Source organism: Nipponia nippon, unplaced genomic scaffold, assembly GCF_047370975.1.
Source record: "Nipponia nippon isolate SJK-2023a ecotype South Korea unplaced genomic scaffold, ASM4737097v1 scaffold_21, whole genome shotgun sequence".
In the NCBI taxonomy this organism is placed as follows: Eukaryota; Metazoa; Chordata; class Aves; order Pelecaniformes; family Threskiornithidae; genus Nipponia; species Nipponia nippon.
The window spans coordinates 518307-541570 of NW_028262338.1; the positions used below are offsets into that span (position 1 = coordinate 518307).

At 49.0% G+C, this 23264-nt stretch overlaps 2 protein-coding genes across 15 annotated transcripts in view; one reads left to right on the plus strand and one right to left on the minus strand.

Moving 5' to 3' along the window:
• Positions 1–10227, plus strand: part of NRG2 (neuregulin 2) — a 176211-nt gene extending 165984 nt beyond the window's left edge. For 5 of the 6 annotated variants that reach the window (XM_087760042.1, XM_087760045.1, XM_087760044.1 and 2 more), the window contains 5 exons: positions 968–1070; positions 2014–2137; positions 3403–3530; positions 6132–6356; positions 7813–10227. In XM_087760042.1, the coding sequence (XP_087616168.1) occupies positions 968–1070; positions 2014–2137; positions 3403–3530; positions 6132–6356; positions 7813–8470 (1238 nt within the window). In that variant the 3' untranslated portion in view covers positions 8471–10227. The remainder of the gene's footprint in view (positions 1–967; positions 1071–2013; positions 2138–3402; positions 3531–6131; positions 6357–7812) is intronic. The other variant, XM_087760043.1, reaches the window with a different exon arrangement.
• Positions 10228–14213: 3986 nt separating this feature from the next.
• The window catches only part of PSD2 (pleckstrin and Sec7 domain containing 2), a 92157-nt gene continuing 83106 nt past the window's right edge, over positions 14214–23264 (minus strand). For all 9 annotated transcript variants that reach the window (XM_087759989.1, XM_087759991.1, XM_087759990.1 and 6 more), the window contains 4 exons: positions 19863–20020; positions 18652–18796; positions 17448–17591; positions 14214–15886 (listed from right to left, as the gene is read on the minus strand). In XM_087759989.1, coding sequence (XP_087616115.1) covers positions 15680–15886; positions 17448–17591; positions 18652–18796; positions 19863–20020 — 654 coding nt within the window. In that variant the 3' untranslated portion in view covers positions 14214–15679. The remainder of the gene's footprint in view (positions 15887–17447; positions 17592–18651; positions 18797–19862; positions 20021–23264) is intronic.

A 23264-nucleotide genomic window follows, 5' to 3' on the forward strand; every position in this document is an offset into this window, starting at 1 on the left:
AGGAAGAGGTGTTCTTGCTGTGTGATTGCTGCCTAGGTGTAGTTTAGTGACACTGCAAGTGACAGTCTAGCATTTCCTTGGAGCTTTGATTAATGTGAATGAATTACCTCACTTCCAGCATGATCTGGATTTTGATGCAAGTGACTGACTTTTCTGGTTTGAAAGGTGGTCCATGACAAATGGTGGTATTTCAGAGAAGCAGCAGCGCGCTGCTTGAATTTTATGTGTGCATCTGAGTTACCTGGTGCAATGGAATTAATTGCTTCTTAGGGTTTCATTAAAAATCCATAACTGTAATTGGTTACTGTATTTTAATTACTCCACTCCCTTTTCTTTGTCTAACACACTATCATTTTTTCCATCCTCATTCTGCTTTTTGACTGTTTTAGGATGTCCCTTTCAGCACCTACATGCTTTGGGGCCTGTTGCTAGGTGGTTTCTAGCACACCGCTGAGCTCCAGGGCATGCAGCCGCTGCAAGGAAAAGGCATTCTGAGTCCGTCAGAGCAGAGAGCCTGTGATGAGACCATCACAGGGCATGCATGTATGTGGTGAGTGGGGGATGCTCGGGGACTTCCTTGGTAGGCTACTAAGTTACCAAGAAGGGGGGATCTGCTGGAAGGGAGAGAAGAGTCATGGGGCTTTTTGAGATTAATCATTGAGTTATGCTGTGGGAAAAGAAGAGAAAGCAAGAAGCGTATTTGAGCGCAGAAGGGGTGAGCTACTGAGCGAGAAAGGGCAAAGGTGCAGAGAGACAAAAAGAGTGAAGGTTTCTTGCGGGGTGAGTAAGGTTGGGCCAGCTGGTCTCAGATTTGGGGCAGCTATTAGAGACAGGCAGTGGATTGGTAGGAGCTCTGACCAAGCTCTGTTCTTCATCTTACCCCCACACAATGCTAGTTCCTGTGCAGCCAGATGCATCCCTGGTGCTGGAGCCCATTTGTAACTGGTTTCTTTCTCTCCATTTGCAGAAGCAGAAGAGCTCTACCAGAAAAGAGTTTTAACCATCACGGGAATCTGTGTTGCCTTGCTTGTGGTGGGCATCGTCTGTGTGGTAGCTTACTGTAAAACCAAGTGAGTATGGGTGGTTAACAGACAGTAACTGGCCAGAGGTTACTGAGTGGTAGTGTTCATGCTCCACACTTTCATGCTCTTCACCCAAATGCTATTTTAAGGAGTTGCTGTGCTGTGGTGTTCTCAGGAAGGTCTCAGGAAGGAGGCCAGTGAAGCCATCTACCAGGCTGTGCCTGAGCAGGATGTTTTCCTGGGACCATTGGCTTATACCCTGAATCAGCATCATTTCGACCAGCCAGGTGATGCTGTGTTACTGGAAAAAGCTGGCCCACAACCCAGCAGCTAATCTCCTGACAGCAGAAGCACAGTGGGCTGTTGTGCAGGAGCTATGGGCTCAGCTATATACATTTCAGGGACTTTCAGAGCAATCTTGATGGAACAAGAGGCTTGGGGACGTCTTTTATGGCCAGTCTTCCCTGCCCAGACAGCACCTCTTTCCCTACTTAGCCTGCACCTCACCTCAGTTCAGGGTGCCCCTAGGACACAGCAGGTCTTGTGGAGTGGATGCCTTGCCAGGGGCATGGGTAGGTTTTGCCACTTTGTGCTTAATGCAGGACAGATCAAGTGCCTTCCCACCAAGGCCAAGCCAGGACCTGCTTCCCCTTTTCCTTCTCCCCACTTTTCTCCTCTGCTCCCAGTGCCATGGTACCCCTGGCTCCACTGCATTGTGCTGGACCTTGTCTTGCAAAAGGAGACCCTGGACCCAGCTTCCAAAATTGCCCATGATGAGAAATTTTCACCTTTTTTTGAAAAAGCAGCAGAAGGTGGCAAATGTTGAATGCCTTGTTTCTTCCTGTTTGCAGCTTTCCACAAACACCATTGAAACCTGAAGTGTGTCCAAGACTTGCCTTCTCTATCGTCTGTGTCCCCCAGGTGTCTCTGGGGGCAGAGAGCCCCATGGGATAAGTCTCCCTAATAGATTTTTTTCCTTTCTGTTTTGAAGGAAACAAAGAAAACAAATGCATAATCATTTACGGCAGAACATGTGCCCTGCCCATCAGAACAGGAGCCTTGCAAATGGGCCCAGCCATCCACGTTTGGATCCTGAGGAAATCCAGATGGCCGATGTAAGACCTTTTGTCTCCATCTCGCTGTGTGTTACTGAGTGCATATTTTCCGCCAGGCATGTGACGTGGATGTGTATGCTTATACACCTGTGTGCATGTGTGTGAGGAGCAAAACACTAACAAACTTGAATAAAAAGATGAGTTTCTGCATAGAAACATTTCCAAAACCAATATCTGAAGGGAAAAGTGATTTTACTTTGAAGCACAGGATGAGATTAGGACAGTTGGGACAGGCTTGTTTTGATGAATCAAGTGTGATCCTGTTTTCCTCTAAAAGAGATGTTCCCAATGTTTCCTGTTTATTAAGCTATCCCATCAAGCCCCACTTTGTGGCATGACAAATGCGATTGGTGCAGTGGTGGCTGGAGCTGCCACGGTGACCACGTTGTGCTGAAGTATGTCATGGTGATATGGTCAGCACGGCGTCAGCCCACCTGCCCATACCAAGAGCTTCGTCCTGGTGGGATGTCCTGGTGGGATGCCAGTGTCAGGCCAATGAGAATGATCTAAGAATTTAGGACCAGATCCGGAAGGGCGGTTCAGCCACTGTCATGACTTCAGTCACATGAGATTCCCATCCAACTCCGTGAACATGCTTAAGTGCCTTGCTGGACCAAGGCATTGAAAGGGGTCAGAAAAAGGGAGGGGGGAGGCAGAGCCAAACAAAAAGAAGTACTGATGGAACTCAGTACAATGAATCAGTTACAAGCTCTGCTGCGTCACCCTTTGGATGTTAAAATTTAGCTAGGTTGAATCCTAGCCATGAAGGAAGAGGGAAAGGGAATTTCTAAGAACCACAGCCCTCTGGTCCCAAAGCTTAGTGTCCCTGTGAAAAGCAGTGCTTCTTGTTAGATGAAGGAATATCTCAGCATAAACACTTGGATTACACCTGGTGTTTCTGTAGGACTCATAGCTCTGGCAGATCTCATGGTTGTCTTTTTGCTGGTACTCTGTCAGGTGTATAGCCTCCTGTGAGCAGAGACATTTTTCTGCTCAGTAGCTACACATGGTACCACTGTCCTCTGGGGGACCCCTTGGATCTTCATACCCTTCTTCAGTCCCCATGCCACAGCCTTTTTCCAGCGTTCAAAGTGCAAGGGCAGAGAAGAGCCTCCAGCCTCCTTGTCTCTTTCCGTGGGGTGCAGAGCTGCTGGGTTCACTCAGTCCTCATCTGATTTCACCAGAAATAATCAAGCCAGCTGAATTTGGCTGTGGCAGTGTTGGCAAGCTGGTGTCTGATCTGTGTGATGCTTCATATTTTACAGTACATTTCTAAGAATGTTTCTGCGACCGAACATGTGATCCGAAGGGAAACAGAGACAACGTTTTCAGGAAGTCACTCCTGCTCCCCATCTCATCACTGCTCCACAGCCACTCCAACGTCCAGCCAGAGGTGATGTATACCACTTTCCCCTGAACTTTCTCCTGCTGTTTGCCTTAGGATGCTGTGAGATTCAAAGCCAGTAAAAGGTTTTCCTTTCACCTCCCTTTCTGTTTTTACTTGATGTTTGACACTACACTGGCATACAGGCCATGTCGAGACTGTGGGTCTTTGCTGGCACAGCCAGTTAGTGAGAGGTGTAGAAAGGTGTGATCCTTGACCTGCAGTGAGGTGCCAGCAGGAACTTGCAGCGCTGACATAGCTGGAAACTAGGAGGAAATTAAGTTGTGCTTTCATGCTTTGCACAGACAGAAACACAAGGATGCATCTAGGAAAGGTTTTGCAAGTTGTGTTTGCAACCACACTGGACACTTGCAATAATTCATTAAGCACACACAGGTTATTCGTTTCATGCTTGATATATTTAGAATGTATTTGCCTTGTGGAATGCGAAGTACACAAAATATCACAAGATGTTTTGGCCAGTTCCTCAAAGTTAGGGTCTGACTTGGGAGTCACAGTTTTTCACCAGAAAAAACATTCCTGTGCAATTTATCACAGTCCAGAAAATTGCATTAGAATCTCAGCCTCTGAGGTGGTGGCACCTCTTTCACTGGAAATCTTTTTGAAGCTGTCAGGAAAACTGGGGCTAGCAGAAAAGTACCAATAATTCTTGCTACACAGGATGAGGCATAATTTTTTTTTACAGTTCAAAATAGTCATCGGGGGGAAGAGCAGCATGGCTCAGAAGCTGAAGTTCTCACAGTTTTTGAGAGCATTTAAATTGCAGATGGAGCTTCCCTATTTTTATGGTGTCCAGAAAAGCCTTTCAGAAAGAAAGTCCTGTGCTGTTTTGAGTTTGGATGTTCAGGTTCTTCCTCGTAGATAGCTCTTGTCCTTCTTTCAGTAAGTGATGGTGTTTCCCTAGGAGAGCAGTTGCCTTTGAAAAGTGACTGCAAGGTGTAGGTGGGCCATATCTCTACAACCTGTCAATGACGTGTAGATCACATAGTATTGACTTGATAAAGCAAAAGATGTCCTGGCTATTTACTTCATTAGCCCGATGTGTTTGTCTCCATTCGTACAGGAAGCAATTAATCCTTTCAGTTAAAGCTCAAAGATGGCTCCTGGCAGGTTTCTTCAGGGTTCAAGCATTCATCAGGGATGAGCAAGTACACTCGGTGTACAATGCAGAAGATCAACTTTAGATATTGAACTTAGGTTTTCAGGTGAATTCCTCCCCAGACTCCTCAGGCTAGACCTCCAACAAGGAGAGAGGGAGCCAAGAATGGCTTGCTGGGCTGGAAATTACTGTCTTTGTCTGGGGAAATCCTACCCCTGGTGAGCTAGACGGTGTGTTTTCCAGTTTTTTTTTAATTTGTATGCTGCAGTCCAACCCTGGCTAGGTGTGTGCAAGGTTGAGCCAGGCGCAGGCTGCATCCTGTGCCTGCAGAGATGCACCTTGCTGGCCTTCCATGCTTGCTTCAAAGTTCTGGGACCCTGGGGCCATCTCTGGGCACCTCCTGAAGACACAAAGGTGTGTCTGGAGGGCAGCATTAACACGTGACAGCTGTGGGGAGGCACCTACCTTGCATGGCCTCGGGTGCTGGCTACCTGCCACCTAATCTTCCTGAGTCAAGTGCAGCGAGCAGGTGTTTCTTGAAGTCATGCCAGAGGCAAACTACTGGCATAATCAGGCTCCATTTTACTTGATCAGCGCCTCTAATGAGGACACCGTTTGAAGTTATAAATGAGTGTGGTGGTTGCAGCCAAGCATGTGCCTGGAGCCATCAATAATTAACAAGTTCTTGGGAAGTCTTAATGAGGCCTGCTCTCCTCTGCAAACCCCCACCCCAAATCCTCTGCTGGCACAGCTCCATCTGGTGCAGTTTGGGAGTTCAGAGCTGTTGCTCTAATGGCTCACATATTTCTGCTACGGAGAGGGGTCAGTCTGGTGGCCGTGGCACGGGTGGGCCCCCAGTGTGCACATGGCCCCATGCGTCCCCAGTGAGTCCTCATGGGATGTCTTCTTTGCACCAAAACTAGGGCAGGTGGAGCTCCAAGTGCTCAGCAAGGTCTAGCCAACATATGATAGTTTTTGTCTAGCACCTTGAAAATGTTTTGCTGCCAAAATCTTTTATAAACCACTGGAAATTGAACATCTAGATCTACCTTTGGTAGGCTTTTCTGGCTCCTTTCTGGTAGCATTTCTGAAGGGGCTGTCACTTGGCAATGCAGATGGCATATTTGAAGATCCTTTGTGGACTTGCCTTGGCACAGCCAATGCGTTGCTCCACACCCAGAATGGTGGAATTCTCTCCTCCAGAGGCTGTCCTGTCCTGTCCCTGGCCATCAGGAGGTGGTGTGATAAATATGCACTATGCACTGGTTTGCCTTTCTTTACTCTCTAATCATATCTCCAAGAAGTAGAAAAGAAAGGCAAATCAAAGGCAAGGTTGGGAAGTTGGGCAACCCTGGCCAGATGTATCCTAGTGAGAGAGAGAAAGGGGATGCCAGTGAGAGCTTGGAATGAGCTGCGCCTGCATGCAGCTCTTTGGAGAAGATGTTGGTGGGGATTCCTTGTTCACTGTCCATATGGGGTTTGGTCCACAGACATGAAAGCCACACCTGGAGCTTGGAGCGGACAGAGAGCCTGACTTCAGATTCCCAGTCTGGGATAATGCTGTCCTCAGTGGGAACCAGTAAATGCAACAGCCCTGCGTGTGTGGAGGCACGGGCTCGCCGTGGGGCTGCCTTCTGCATTGAGGACTCGCGGAGGCCCATGACGCAGTATCGTGACTCGGTGGATTCTCTGCGGGACTCACCGCACAGCGAGAGGTCAGACCCCACTGCTTGGTGCTGCCCTGGCACAGCAGAGGCAAGCCATACCCTCTGTGCTGGACACAAAAATGTTTTCCTCTGCCAGCCCTAGAGCAGCAGTCCCGTGGTAACACCAGACAAACTCCAGCTCTGGTCCTACCAGAGGAAGCCACTACCCCAGGAGGCCACTCTGGTAGGGGCAGGAGCAAGCACTGCACCCTGCTAACTTGGTGGCAACATAGGTTTGGAGCACAGGGATGAGAGGAGTAGGAAATAATTGGCTGCAGTCAGCAACTGGTGAAGAAAAACTGGCTGAAAGCTACACCCCGGGCAGCTTAGTGGGCTGGAAGCTCAAGCAAGGCCTGGTCCTCAGGTATACGGGGAAAAGATGTGTGTCCTTAGCATAGTCCTGGATGGCCTGGTGAACAGGGGTGCTGTATGTGGGCACAGCCTTGGGACAGGGGTCTGTATGACCCAGCCTTCTGGGGGACACAACTGCATAGCTGAGACTCCATCAGGCAGTGAGAGGCAGAAGCAGTCATTGTCTTCCCAGATCTGGTTCCTCATGGTGCAGAAACACACCTCCACCCTCGCTCCAGCCCTTTGTGAGCAGCAGTGGGCAACCCTGGGTGGCCATGTGGACACTTTTGGGCAGTTACCCTTCAAGGCAGTGGGACTTATCCATGGGGCAGAGGAGAAAGGCAGCATCTCCTGCTTTCTCATTCATGTCCCCAGTCCATTCAGGCAGACTGACCCAGCTCGTACAGACATCTCATACTTCACAAGACACGTGGGTAAAAAGGCAGGATGAGCCAGAGAGCTTGGGCAGCCTGAAATAAGCAGAGACACCAGCTGGCCCTATCAAGAGGAAATGAAATCTGCTCTTTAGAAAAAGCCCTGCCAAAGGAAGGGCTGTTTGGAGAGGGTCTAGACCAGACCTGAGTTGCCACACTGATGTTGTCACTAGAGTAGATGAAAGCGGAGGATGCCTTTTTGAAACACAAGCTTTTTGCTAAGTCAGAGGAAGCAATGCCCAGGTTTTCCCCATCCGTGACCTGAGCAGGGAGAGGGCATTTCAGGGACCTTCCTCGGAGATAAGCCTGGCAGCTCCAGAGGGAACAGAAAGCAGCTGGCAGGCAGACGAGAGGCAGGGAAGTCTTGACTCAGCCTGCTGGGAGATACTGCAAGGTTTGCAGCAATACAGGGTGGGAATTGCACACCAAGTCCCTCAGGAGTGGCAGTCCCAGAATGCACGGTGCATGGTGCCCAAGCGGCCACCGAAGCCAGCAGCTCATCCTCCCTCAGCACAGCGGTGCAAGGTCCCTCCGCCTGGTTCCCCAGGAGATGCCAAGCTCCAGGACCAGGTGCGCTGGAGGCCTTGTGGGTCCCTGCACCAGGTGTTCAGCAGACTGTGGGCACAGCTGAAGGCTTTTGGGGTTGTTAGGTGTCCAACCGGAGGTGTTGCTCCTTTCAGGTACGTGTCGGCCCTCACCACACCAGCACGCCTGTCGCCTGTCGACTTCCACTACTCGATGCCTGCGCAGGTGCCCACCTTCGAGATCACCTCCCCCAACTCAGCGCATGCCGTCTCCCTGCCGCCGGCGGCCCCCATCAGCTTCCGCGTGGAGGAACAGCAGCCCCTCCTGCGGCGGTACCAGCTCCACTTCCAGGACACGCAGAGGTACGACAGCTACTACCAAAGGAAGACCTACCTAAACGACAGCATGGGGAGCCTGCCCTCCAGCCCCTTCCGCATCACGGAGGATGATGAGTACGAGACGACGCAGGAGTATGTCACAGCGCTAGAGCAGCCAAAGAAAACAGCCAGCAGCAACAGGCGGTGGAAAAAATCCAAACTGAACGGGCACGTCCCTCACAGAGCCAGAGCCGTCCGGGACTCCTTCTCCTTGAGCAGCGCCTCTTACAGCGAGTCTGATGAGGAGCTGGTGGCCGAGAGCACCCCCTTCCTAAGCACTCAGAACAATGAGGCGGCGCACACAGAGTCGCCCCCGCTCCACCGGCCAGGTGACAGCCGGACTCACTACTCCTGCAGCAGACACAGCGCTCACGGGGAGAGTGGGCGCAGCAGCCTGGTGCACACAACGCCCAAACCGGACCCGGATCCTCTCTAGGCGCCTCCCAGACTCGCGCGCCCGCAGACGTAACCCACATGGAGGAGGCCGAGGAGGGAGATGAGACAAAACAAAAATAAATATTTTTATTTTATATAAAAGAGGGAAAAAATATAACAAATAAAATGTTTTATTTTCATTTTAGCAAAGTTGTCTTATAATAGCTAATGGCAATGACTTTTTTATAGGGAATCTCTATTTATATGTAATGTCTTGATTTACAGCTTCCGAGAAAAAAAAGTGAAAAAAAAAAAAAAAGAAGAAAAGAAAACAAACAATAAAGTTATAAAAAAAGTGGGCCAATTTTTGACTACTTAAAAATAGAAAACAAAACTATCGTGGTGCCTTTTGCTGTATGCTAGTGCTGGGATTCATGCTGAGGATTCTGTTTCAGTAGCATTTTTAAGATCATAGATTTTTGTTTGGGAGACAACCTGTCACAAGAGTGCTCTTCTGTCAGAAGAAAACAGCCTTGCCACTTTGCCCCATACCTTGCTATTAATGATCTTATTCTTTAAGGTATCGTTTAAACACACATCAAGGACATGAGTGGGAGCATTTCCATTAATCATGTCTAATGGGGATCTGTCTTGCCCTGTAAAATTCTTGTATTTTCACTTAAATCAGGAGAAAAAGAAACCCAACAGCACCGTACTTAAAATGCAGAAATAATGTTTCTTTTGCCACACAGATAGGAAAAGAAAATTAAATCACACAGCGGCAGCAGCCCTTACAATATAGCTCTCAACCTTTGGCTGTTTCACCTGTGGGTCTGAAGCTGAGTTGGCGCAGGTTTGTAGTCAAACAAGGCAGACACCTGTATGAATGTGGTGAAATAATACCGTTACGTACGGTTGAATCCAGTTCACTGAAGCCAGCCTTGGCAGACAGACGGCACTGCGCGGTGGTCCCTACAGGGTGGTCTCCATTCAGCTGCAGTGCCCTGTGACTGCATTGCCATACTGGTGCCATGCTGGCCACAGCATCCCCTTGACTGAGTGGTGTAGCTGCAGTGCGGTGTTGGCCGTGGCACTGTGTACCGTGGTGCCGTAGGGCTGCCGGGGCTGTGGCATCCTGTGTGCTGTGCTGAGCCGCAGGCTCAGGCGGTGCCGGGAGGACACCTGGAGGGCGTCCCCGTGGTGCAGCACAGCCACGACTTGCCCTGGATGCTATGCCAGGCAGCTACCAGCTGTGCTGTCCCAGGGTTTGGCAGGAGCCCGAGCACTTTTGGCCCCGCTTGTCGCCCCTGCATTGGCCGGGAAAGGCCCTGCAAGGGGCAGCCCAGCGAGCGGATTCTTCTGTACTGCTGTGCCGTATATTGTAAAGACAGTTGTTACCATCACGTCTTGCCATCGATGATGGATGTCATGTTTCCAAACTCGGAGCAGCTCTGGCCATCAGCTCCGTGGTGCAAAGAGACAGTCCTGCGTGTCCAGGTGGCAGAGCATCCCCCGTGGAAGTGCCCCTCTCTCCTCAGTTCTCTGCAGCAAACCTGTTTACATTGTAGCCTGACTTTTTTCTTTTTAGATTTTTACTTCTGCATGTCCTTTGCATTTCAGATACTGTAGATTGGATGCATGGTGAAGCTGTGACTGAGAAGATAATACAACAATTGACAGTGTATTTCATTTAACTTTTAGCAATAAAGTTACTAAACCCTCTATTCCTCACCCATGATGGGGTCAGATAGAAAACTCTGCTAATTTGTCATAAGATGATTGTCAAAGTTTGCTCTGGATTGTCTGAATGTCAGAACTCTCGACTGTTTAACACTTGAACATTTTTTATATTATAAATAAAATAAGAAATAACAAACTGTGGGCTGCATTAATCTGAGGTAATTTGGGGAGCAAATGGGGAGCTGTGACAGGTATCATACACAGAATCACAGACTGGTTGAGCTTGGAAGAGACTTCTAGAGGTCATCTGGTCCAACTCCCCGGCTCAACCAGCTCATCCAGAGCCAGTTGCCCAGGACTGTGCCAGTCAGGTTTTTAATATCTCCAGGGATGGTGACACCACAAGTTCTTCGGGCAACCCCTGCCAGTGCTTGGTCACCCTCAAAGCAAAAAAGTGTCTTTGTGTTCAGACTGAATTTCCTATTTTTTTAATATGTGCCTATTGTCTCTTGTCCTGTCACTGAACATTATTGAGAAGAGTCTGGCTCCCTCTTCTTAATTGCCTCCCATCAGGTATTTATACACATAGATAAGATCCCCCTGAGCCTTCTATTTCCAGGCTGAACAGTCCCAGCTCTCTCAGCCTTTCCTTGTATGAACAATGCTCTGGTTCTGTAAACATCTTTATGCCAGTAAGACCCAGAGGTGGGTGTTTTTCTACCTGGCATGGACATTTGACCTTCACTGCAGGGCTCAGGAGTGGAGGCTCACTGAGGTGAGTGGATGCTACCCACACATCTCCTGGCGGGATGCCATTCCTTCTCCACCTGCAGACCAGGAGATCCCCTTTCACCCTACCTGTGGAAGCTTTCTGTTGTGCCAAGAATGGCCAAGTCACATGCCACATGCTTCACATACTGGCACCAATTTCAGTGACTTTTGCAGTAGAGTGGAGATGTGTTGCGTCCAGTTCTGCAAGTGCTGTGCCACCATGCAACATCTGCCCACCCACAAAACAGGGCCCTTCTTCAGCTCTTCCATGGCCAGTCTGTGTCTCTGGCTAGCCCCCATATAGGGGAACCACTGAGAATATGGTATGATCACAGGAAGCACAGTTCCTGAGGTTGCACCTGTGGCTCAGTCCAGCTCGGACCCCACTCCCTTGTTCAGTGAGATGAACAGGTGCCCAAAAGTCCCAGCTGAACTCATCTAGTAGGAGAGGGATCTGCTATACACTGGTCTGAGTTGGCCCCATAGGAATGCCCAGAGCCATGAGAGAAGTCCCCGGTCCTCACAGTGCTGAAGGCCAGGCTAAGCACACCCACAGCCTGGGCTGCTTCTGCTCCAACACCCCCAGGATGCCCATTGCCTTGGAGCTGACCTGACTGGGTCACAGACCACCCCTAACATCCATCGCATGTGCTGTGGAGACTCCAGCCAGACCAGAGGGCTCAGCACTTCACCCTGAATAAAGGAATCTCAACACTGATTTCCCAAAAGGTTAAAGGTAAAGGATCCTGCCCTCCTGCCACGAGGCCCATGTGACCCAACAGCAATGTGCAGAGGAGGTCTTGGATGTCTAGAACTGGGGATAAAGGCAGTAGGATCAAGTCCTGATTTGGGTGACATTTGCCATGTAACCTTTGGACACATCACGTTCCAATTCTGCGCAGCTCCAAGCCTTGCTGGATGAAAGCAGCAGTACCGTGCCACTCCACCCTCCTGTTACTCTTGGGACAGGCTGTGACTCCCCATTGCCTTTGGTCCCCCAACTTATCTCCTCCAGCAGCTCCTGAAGCATGGTGAGATGGACAGGAACGGGCAGAGAGCACCTGACCCTCTGAAAAGGACACACGTGGAAGGTCACCAAGGGTGAGGATCCCTGGGGAAACCAGCCACATAGAAGAGAGAGATGGGGGCCCTTTTGGTTCCCAAAGCAACCCTCATCTCCCTGCCTGGCTTTCCTCAGTGTCTGTGAGCTGGCGAGCTCTGTTCATAGAGAAGTACACCTGGGGCTGGCACAGCAGCATCTGCATTACAAGAAGGCTGCAGCTCTTGGGCCTCCTGCTGCCATGCTCTGGGCTGGGGTGAAGAGCAATGATGTGGCCAAACCTCAGGGTGTGCTCAGTGCAGCTGATCCACACCAGGCATCAATGTCACGATCTGCTCTTTGGGTCCCTCGGAAAGGAGCTGCAGGTTTGCCCAGCACTGCCCCATGCAGGGGAATGTTTTACTGCTCCATGGTTTGCACGGATCTGTGATGCTCTGCATCTGCTGAGACGCTGCTAGCTCTGAGCCATGGCAGCCTCATGATTTCTTGTGGTGATTTCTTGTTCAACATGCCCCTTGATTCCCATAATTGGTTTCTATATTTGGAGGCAGTTACACTACTTCAATTTTCTCTCCAATTGCCTCTGAAGAAAGCCTGTATCTCTCTCCTTTTTCCCTGGCTGGTTTATTTTTAGACGACTCATTTCCAGCCATGTGTATTCCTAGGGTTTGACTGTAAATATTTTACGGCAATTTTCACAGGTGGGGGGAGCCACCAAAAACTCCTGCCAGCTCAGTTCCACATGTGCAATGCCTTTGTCACGCTTCCCAGAGGGGAGGGAATTGCTCCATTGACACAGACAGGGTGAGCAGACAAGCAGGAGAGGAGCATTGGATCCTGGCTTTGGGATTGAAAAGCCTCCCCCCCTCCCCAAAACAATCTCTCTAAAATGAATTTGGTGTCAGGTTGTGTCCAGGAGAAGGGGCTTGGCAGGAAGGTCAGGCTGAACCAGCACTGTTAGGGGATACTGTCTGAGATCCGCAGCAGCCATGCTGCCTGCTGGAGGGCCTGGCACAGGCTGGGACTGTGCCAGAAGGTACATTTGGGTACCTCCAGGAGGAGAAAAAGATGTGGCTGCTTAATTCCTCCGATATGCTGCTTTTCTCTCAGTGGTGGTTGGCTGAGTCCTTCACCTCCAGGGAGGTGAAGAGGGAGAAAAAACAGCACAAGCTCCTGGTCACAAGCTGAGGCTGCGGGTTGGTCAAACAAGGCATTTTTGGGTGTTCTCAGTGCTCTCTTGTAGGTAAGATGCTCACCACATCTGCACATGCATATGCACCCGGATCAGTACTTGTGCTTCAGGGAAAACTGCTGGTTGTCAATAAGTGCAAGTTGAACCCTCTTAACTGTCTTGCCAAGGGCTGTTAGTGCTGGCCGCCACTCCTTTCTACATCCATTGGGTGGTAAGTCTCATGGCTCTGAGGCCCTTTCCTGGTGCCCAGAGGAGACTTTGCAAGACCCTGCTTTTCCCTGCAACTTAGTCCTTACTGAGGATGGCAGACTGGCACCTTCAACACGGGGGACTGAGCTGCTCTTAGTGGCTTCCTCAAACACACTGGAGATGTCACTGCCTGCTGGAGGTGATGGCCAGAAAGGACAGGCTGAGGTACAAAATATTATCTGTGATTTTGGAGAGCAAGATTCAGGCCTGGCTTTCCCCCAGGCTTCCACTGCGTGAGTTTGAGCACCAGATGCTTCATGTGAGTAGCAGCATCTTGGAGGTCTTCAGAGCAAGGGATGTCTGTACAGTACCTAACACAGCAAAACACATGATGCCTTGGGGAAACAGCCATGACACTCAATGTAGCCATGGGCTCCTCTGGGAACAGTTCCCAGAACACCTCCAACCACCAATGCAGATGTTGGTATCTTTCTCCTCCTATAAAGCTCTAGGCTGCAAGTGGACAGGCAGACCTGGGATGCAGCAGAGGAAGGGAAGAGTTACCTGAATACGTTCCCAAAGCAGCCCATTGGTCCACACCCATCTGTCCCTGCTTCACAGGCGAGCCATCCATCCAAAGCATGGGCAGGCCAGTGCTTTCAGCACCGAGGAGGATGGGTGGGCTGGTACCCCACTTGTGGAAAGGTATTGCAGTTTTCTGGTGCTGTCTGTCCATAGGAACCTGGTTTTCATTTGGCAGGTGCTGGTGGAGATCTGTGTCAGCCTGGCCATCTAGTGCCATGAAGTCTGGACCAATCCAGCACATGGTGGAACTATACTTCAGACCAATTCTCCTTACCAACAGATTCAGCTTTATTGTTAAACTTTTTTACATGATTCTTAGTGCTTCATTTCAAATAAACTATCAAACTGTACAAAGAAACAGAGATAAAAGAAGAGGTGACAAAGTTGGGCAGAGGTTTTTAGTGTCATGAACCATCATGGAAAACAGTAGTCCATAGGCTCTCAAACACTGAAGGTCCAAATAAATCTTATTTTGTTTGTTTAAAAAAATGCTGCAAAATATAAACAATAAATGACTGTAATTAGCAGCTACAAGATCCTTCAAAACTGGAACTTGATTACTGTGAATGCACCTAGGGGAAAGAAAAGCAATCTGAGATAAAGGACCAAACCAAACAGTGAAATAAATAAATAAAGTGTGGGAGGACAGTCATGGCATTGAAATGCAGAGGAATCACTTCTAGCACAACAGTAAATCATTGGATCACAGGCAGCAGAAAGGAACAGAAACACAATTCCCCGCTTAAAAGAGTATAGCATGTGCTTTGCAAAATGAAGGAAGTACAACATTGATGGGCAGGTGGAATTACTCCTGCATACAAAGGTTCAGCTGGATCTGAAGCATGGCTCCAATTGTGCCACCCAAAGTGGCCGACGCCATGGATGCTAAATAAGCAGCCACTTGGCCAGTTTGTCTGAACAAGTAGGAACAGGAGAGTGACGTTTCACAGCAAAGCCAGGTGAGATTTCCATTTGAGTAAAAAAAAAAGGAGAGAAAAAAAAAAAAGATACATAGGCTACTGTATTTTTTAAAACACCCTGGTGGGCTGGTCAGACCCTCCATGGTCCCTAGTGTCTTCCCCAGGCAGCTTGCCTTCACTTGCACGCTGAGGTTAAAAACCCACATTAAAGTTTCCTTATATATATTTATTTATATATATTCATATGTATATATATATATATATAAAAAGGATAAGGTGACATAGGACACTTCAGGCCTCTCCTGCCATGGGCAGATGATGTTCCCACATGCCGTGCTGAAGACGCCTCTTGCTTGGTCGGTGACCAGCTCATGACACCCGTCCTATCGCGAAGTGCTGAACGGTGCTCCTCCCAGGGGAGGGACATGCTCCCTGCCACTCTGTGCCCTTCTCTGGGAGTGCTGGTGGTGCCACAGATCGTCATCTCGACTGAGTTTCCTGCACTGCCAGGAACTGTGGACATGAACCAGTGGGGACTCCAGGGAGAGAAGGAGGAGGAGATAGAGGGCTGGTGGAGCAACCTGGACCTTGGAGAACCAGCATATCCCTTTGTTGTGCAGGCTGCGGTAGGAGGGAAAGAAAAGCCACTGGTGCTGTTGGGGATGGAGAAGAGATGGTGTGTCTATGATGCTGAAATGCCAGAGCATTGCCAGAGAGTGTCAACTAAAGCTTTTTTTGATTTCTTTCACTAGATCGATCACCGTATCATACATGTCTACAGTTTTGCTCATTTCCTAGGTAAAATTGTGCTCATCATTCTAGTCCAGGAGCGCAAAGAATCACCGGTTCATACCCCCGTGCACACATTCCTTGTTAAGTGTTCTGCTCTAAAATGTCCTTTTCTGCCTTACAGCTGATGGACATGTGCCCTTGGCTCAAGGAAGGGCTTGAATGTGTCTTCCGCAAAGCAATGTCGTCAGCTTCCACCTTGAAGAAGCTGCTTTCAATTCTCTCCAGGTCATCTGTCCCAACTTTTATCTTCATGCACAGCAGGTTGATGTATGTCTCATAGCGGCTCTTCTGCAGGGAAAGAGGGAACAGAGAGCCTGGGAACAGGTACAGGCCATGACATGCATGGAAAGCAGAGGCAATGCCATCTGCTACTGCAGGAAAACCCATCCTATATCATCAGGATCCCACTAATCATACCCAACAAGTACTGTTTAACCACAGCACAATGCCTGGTCTATGCAAAGCCTGCAAAGACTGATCAACCCATCATTGAAAGGGTTGAGCAGAAAGGGGAGGTTTGTGCAAGACTCTCCAGTTGCTCTTTACGGATCTTGACTGCCACTCTTGTTCGATAAGGCGGATACTGGAGGCAAAACAGATCTGCTTCTTCCTGATTTAGAAGTTCCCCTTGATTGATTCAAATACTTCTATTTGCCATTTTTTCCATCCAGTGATTCACTTATTACTGCTGAGTTGTGCCCCCATTGCTCCTCACAGAGCACAGCATAAAGGGAGGTATCTCCTCTCTGCCAGGCACCTTTATTCCAAGGCTAGATGGGACCTCTTTTTACAGACTTGCGCAATACTTGTCCTTTCCCCTAACATCTCAGAGACAGCCTATACTCGCTTCTTTGTCAGCACAGAGAAACAAGCATTTCTAGAACACATCTCGTAAGACAGATGAGATGAATTATGCTCTGGAAGTGCCAACTTCTCCTTGCAGACTGAAAAGACAGCCTAGAGAAAACACTCAGATGGAGACTTCTCTGCAGGCATCCAAAACAAGATGTCTGGAAAACAGGAGGCAGCAGCAAGCAACTATTTGAAGGGTTGGTACAAAGACAAGGGAACAAGCAGCAAGAAACTGTGGCTTTGGAGAGTCAGGCTGGGCATCACATAAAAGGGTGGTGCAGCCCTGGTATGTGGGAGGTGGAACATTTCCATCCTTGAAGATTTCCAAGACTCGGCCACAAAATGACACAGCCTGGGCTAATACTGGGAATAATCCAAGCTCCTGCTGGAAGCAGGGCTGGAGGCCTCCAGCAATCCCTTCCCACTGACACCTATGTGGCAGGAATCACACTTTCTGCTCAGCTCTCACTGGAACAAAACATCCCATTTCTCCCACAAATTAAATGCTTCTTAGACTTTGCAGAGAGTTTAAACTTAGCTACATGCATCCTCAAAGGGTCTGTAATCAGCCATAATGCTGGTTTTGGCTTTGTTTACAGAAACAGTTGCAGCAAAAGAAGATCTCCCAGGGATTCCCTTAGCTTTTTATTAATCTTGCTGAAAAAGACTAATGCACACCAAGAACTGAACCACTTTCTTACTTGGGACCTGAGGAAATGTCAAGTTTCAGCACAGAAGATTTTATTTCTCTCATCAGTTTTCCCCTCCTCTGGTTAGAAATCACAGAGGGGAGGAAATGTCTGTTATTTCTTTTTTTAGCTTCAGTGCAAAACAGTGAGGCTTGCTGCTGCCCCAAGACACCCATCCAGCTTGTGAGCCCTCATCCTTCTCTCTCTTTTCATGCTCTCCCAGGCTCACAGCATCCACTCCGGAGTTCTTAGTTCTCCTCAATCAGCCAAGGCATCATTTATCACAGAAAAGATGAAAGTTCCTTTACCTCAAATATTAGGTAATGTTCTTTGAGTCTGTATTCCTCAGCCTCTTTTGACTTGAGGCTCTTCTCTACAGGATGTAATTTATGCTCTGCTAATTCGTCTGCAATCTGCTTCATTTTATTTTCATGAGACTTCAGCTGTTCCTCCTGCCGAGAGAAGCGTGTCAGGTATTAAAATGTAGGAGTGCAACACCCAAGTGCACCGCCTGCCTGTTGATGTGGGATCTATCTCTGCAAGGATGTAAGCTTAGCTACTGTGCTGGAGCCAAAGGTGTGCAGTACATTTGCAAATTCATCTGATAAGGAGCAGCTGAAACACAGGTATTTGAGTAAGATTAAAACTCATGTATCGCAAGTGCCAAGAGCGGATTTCTCTGGCACCTGGGCTTCTTTAGCATCATAAGCATTAAATGCTCTGCATCCTTTAACAGCCAGGCAGAACCAGCAGTGTCTCAAGAGCTGCTCATCCTGCTCTTTTTTGAGATAAAAAGAGCCCCCTATCTGGGCTCTGAGAAAGGCGACATCTGGCCACATCTGGTTCAGTATACAGGAGCTGTATCTCTGCCCTGACATTTCAGGCTGTCCTTCCCTTTGCTGGGGGCCAGTGGCAGTGTGTCCCTACTTTTCGGAGGTGGTAAGGCATGTTAGGCTTTCCCTGGAGAGTGCAAAGAAAAGCTACTGTTTGGATGGCAGCTGCCCATTGCTCTTGGTTAACTGAGCCTTAGGCAGACATGGTCTGGTGCACCGTGCCCCCTTGCTTCCAGAAAACCTTCCCCACTGAGACTCCCCCTTTGTCTGTGGCTTTTCGGCTTGAGAAATAACAGGGTGCCACCTCTGAATGCCATGTTATAAAATAAACCAAAGCTGTAGCCAGCTGCTGGGCTCAGTAGCATCAGCTGTTTCAACTGCGGCAACAGAAAGGTGTTGGGATGTGATGGGCAAAGAGCAATAAACAAGCCAGAATCAACAGCCATACAGGCAGGTGTCTGAGCATAGGGTTGCTTTATAGCCATTGCAAAGGAAGCATTGGCCAGACACCAGGATTTGCCACAGTCTGTCCAAGTCACCCACTCCACTCCCTTGTTCCTGCCCTGAGCCCCTGAATGTATCTATCAGGCAGGAGCTGGGGGAGCTGCAGATGGGCTCAGCCTGAGCTGCGTGCTGAAGCACTGAGCACACCTCCATCGCTCTTTCTCTCACACGTTACCTGGCACAGCTTGGTCATGGACGAAGGCAGGAGTGGGCGGCAGAACTTCTTCATGGAGCAGATTGCAGCTGGGAAGGCTGGGGCAGAGAAAACGGCAGCAACAAGGTTGATTCGCAGGATCCAGGAGAGCATTTCTTCCTTACTTCTGTTATGGAGGAGGGAAGAAGAGAGGGGGTGTCTGTAAATGCTCCTGACCAGCCAGCTCAGAACAGCCTGGGAGCCACCCACTCTCAGGAGGGCCATCAGTGGCCTTGCTTTGAAGCCATTTCTGTGCCACCCTGGGTTGTGAACAGAGGAAAACACTGGCTAATTGGCTCCTTTACAGTGCCCTAATGATTTCAGGGCTGTTGTCTGCCTCTTGAAGCCCTGGCAGTCCTGCCTGCCTCATCAGCTCTGCTTGCATTCCCTGAGGAGCTGGGGAGAGGTAGCATGGTGGCAAGGGCCAAGGATACCCTGCTCTTTGGAGAGCGGGAGCCACACAACAGAGGTCCCATGGAGCATGGTGGACCCCTCATTTGTGTCATTCATGGGACACTGCCCAAGGTCCCTCATCAGATCTGTTCAGGCACTTCTCACCCCAGCCTACAAGTGGATTTTCACTGCACAAATTCAGATGTCAAGCTTTAGCTTGACATTAGTACCCCAGCCCAACTTACAGACAATGCCACCTATCTCAGCAGGAGACAATAAAAACATCAGACAGAAAATGACTCAATCACACTTGACACTTATTACCAGAGCAACTTTCCTCTGCAACGGACTAAGGAAGAAAGAAGATATAGCTTGGCTGGGGAGGCTTCTTTAATGAGCTTTAGACAGTTTCCCCATCAAAAGCTGATAAGGGGAACCATCAGCTCTTTAGTTCAATGCACCATATAGATTTTCTCCCTTCCACAGACTGACAATAGAAGTTAGTAAGGGGAGCCCTTTACATCCTACCGCATCTTGCTCAGTCCACCTTGGTGACAGATGAAAAAGTACTTCCACAACTGACACAGAGCTACCAAGAGTGCCAGGTAGAAACTGTGACCCCATGACCAAGTCCTTTGCACAGCCCTACAGACCTCACCCTCAGCCCTCCTGCTCAGCACCTTCCTCCCCCCAGGTTTGTCCCCTAATGCATGTGTTGATCTGGCCAGGTCGGAGGGAGTCTGGTGGTGGCTGGAGGTCAGGCTGTCCATCCAGGCTCTGCAGGAAGAGCTGGTACTTACGGGGCCTGGAAGAGGAAGACTCTCCAGTCAGCTGTCTTCAGCTTGAGCACGTTGGACTTCTTGCTGTAGTCAGAGGCTTTCGTGGCTAAGGCGTGGTGCACACGGATGGCATTTTTCAGATCCACTTCAGAGAGGTCTTTGTCAGGTTTATATTCATCCTGTGAAGAGGAACGTTAATTGGATAAAGACAACACTAAAATTTGCAGGCTACTTTAATGAATGTGCCTTTCTCTCTGTGCTATAATCACAGAGTGCCGAGACCAGGAAAAGCGCTGCTTTGTATAGTAAATGCTAGGAGCTGATAATGATAATAATTAACATCTGGCAACTTCTTCCATCATTAAGTTCACTGGGAAGATGTGAAGAAGGAGATGAAAGTTTTAAACGTAATTATCAATAGTTACCTCTAACTCGGCACACGCCTGAGGCTTCAGGGGAAGGCACAAGACAGGGCCAGGTTTCTACAGAGCTTCACCCACAGTGCAGAGCTCAAGCTGGGGTGCAACCTCCGGTCGTTGGCAGGTATTAGTGAGCGCGTGCCCTGGTGCTGCAGCTTTGTGTGGCAGAGGATCCGGGCTTGGGTTTTGCACCATCTTGGGCAGCTCTGGAACCGCAGCATTCCAGTGCACCTCCGTGCAGGTGTGGGGCTTGCTGGGCAGTTGCCAGACTGAGCATGGCCCACCTGAACTATGCTTGGTCTCTCTTTAGTACGTATGACCCTTTGGCATGGTCTCCCATGTAATTCATTAGACTGGCACTTGCAAATTGCAGCAGCATTCTCTGTATTCCTGCTTTACTTTCTCCACTGAAGGACAATTTGAAGGAAAAAAAGTTCAATCAATCCTGTGTTTACCCTTTGCTTTTCCAGTGACTGAGCTCCCAGCCACTTAAAGCGATACCCTTCCTCCCACTCTGCACCCTTGCCAGCTCAACAGCTGGTCCAGCTGGGTGGTAGCATGGACAGATGGACAGATGCACGCATGCATGGATAGGTGGATGTAAGAAAGCCTGGCCCTGGCTAAAACAAGCCACCACCACCACCATGTTAGAGGCCATGTCAGGACAGGGTGTCCTTGGAAGGATCTGCCTTGCCCTGCTGATTACAGTGCAAACCTACAGGACTAATTTGCTCTTATGTTTTGCTTTCCTTGACTGTCCTTGGCTGTCAACACAGGGGTGGCTCTGTCCAATAGTGGTGGTCTGTGTGTCCCAGCCCTTCCTTAGGTTTCAAGCTAGAGCTTAGTCTGTTCTGCAGATTTGCAAAAAGATGTTTTTTTCCTGTCCTGATGGTACAAATCCAGCTGTTCAGGGAAAAGCCATGCTACAGTCTCCTGGTTGCTAACCCTGGTCAGTAAGGCCGTTCTCTGGTGTAGGGTCAGAAAGGTCTCCCGTCTGTTGCTCTTCAGAGCACCAGGGACCAGGACTCCCCTGCCCACAGATGTGGCTCATTCAGACCCTTGCTTCTGATGGGAAATAAACTTCTGACGCCTTTCCTTCCCTTCTTTTTTGAAGCAATCATCTCATCCAAGAGAGTGGTTGCCATACTATGTTCACCAGCACATGATACTTGGCCCTGTGCAAAGAAATGCCATGGGGCCTAGACCCTAGAAATGTCTGGCATGGGCTACCGGCTCAGGCAACTGCCTTCTTAAGGGTGAACCCCAAAGAAAAGCCCTGGCTTTCCAGCAGAGGAAGGGGTGAGTGCTGCAGGCACCCTGCTTTTGGGGTGACATTCAGATGGGCTGTGCTGTGAGGCAGTATAGCCAGAGGAATGGGCTATTAGCCTTGTAACAAAGAAAAACAAATGCTTTGCCTTATGATGGCCTAGTATGTTACCCCATTTGGAGAGAAAAAGTTGCTTGAGGAAGACATTGCTGCTCAGACCTCATATATTGTAGAGAGACTTCCAGTTCTGGATGTTTTTGCAAGGCTGAAGCTCTTTGTATCTGAATAAATCTGACTGTGATGCCCATGATCCCTTATTTCAAGATAAGCTTTCTCAAAATACAGTGCAAATAGCCAGGTTTAATGGCATGTGACAAACCGGTTTGACTAATGCAGATCTTCACCTCGAATGGTATCATCATGTATTGCCTCTACTGATTTCAGGCTCACAAGCATCAGTGTAGGTGTAAGGAAAAGCCAAATCTTCTTTTTCTAATACTGGGCCTAGTAAATCAGTGTAAGATTGAATCAAGCAGCTTCTCTCTACTTTCTGCCTCCCTGCTGGTGGAAACAGGCTGTGTTTGCAGGAGTGCATGGTGCTGGAGGCTCACTTCTGCAGGCCGGTTCTGCCAGGAAGCTCATCTTAATGCCTGTGCTGGGGTGGTCATGATGATATGTATGGCTGCTGAAGCTGGGAGACCTCTGTGTGCTCTTAAACAGGCATCCTCTGCAAACCGCTCCAAGGCTGTGTGATGCCATGCACACACGGCTGGAGCCATGACAGCGCCCAGCACTTACACCATAGTGTAGGCTACACTGCGTAGCCTTCCCCTGAAGAATAATCCCATTACCCTTTAGTAAAGCATGTCAGATCTGCTCCAAAGCCTCCAGCAGCTTCTCTACATTTTGCCTCACTCCCTTTCTGAGCTTTCAGTTTAAGTGTTTGCATAAACTGCTGCTGAGGAAGAGACGTGTCCAAAAACATAATAGTAACACAGATGCTTTCAGTGAAGGGATTCTGGTTTAAATCTCAAAGAAACTGATTTATACTAAAACATAAGCAGTATCATATTTGGAGGAACTTCAGGTAATGTTTTCTCCATGCTATAGTACCATTAACCTCACTCTCACCTTTTTCATGGTGTTACCCTGCCATACATTTCCTGGCAAAGGGGTTGATTTGGTATCACAGGGCTGTTGAATTTTTGTCTTATGTGTCCTGCACTGTTCACACAGGTACTTGTCACTGAGAAATGGGCAAGGTATGCTGTGCCACACCATTCCAGTTACCCTTAGCCCCCAGCCCTTGAATGGTGACATGTTTATTTTTCCCTTGGTTCTCCAGGTGTAGGATGGTGGGAGTCAGCAATTTTCAGGGTCTGTTTTGGGGATATCTTCTGCAGGAATTGAGCCCAGGCGTGGATGTTTTGTTTCAGAATCCCTCTAAATTAATTTCATTCATTTTCAGCTTTTAATGTTGATGGTGTAGACAAACTCCCTGTTCTGTGCCTCTCCTGACTGCACAAAGGCTTTGCTTAAACTTGCATGACCATCCCCTTCCCTGGGCTTAGTTTCTGCCATGGCAGTGCTCCATGGTGTCTTTGGTTCACTCTTCTGATACCAGCTCTCCCCTACTGCCCACCCCTGTGAGTACATGGTGGGAGATCCACAACTAATATGAGCTCCCCACCTCAAAGCTTGTTTTGTCAAAAAAAGGCATCTATCTTGTGTGCCTGC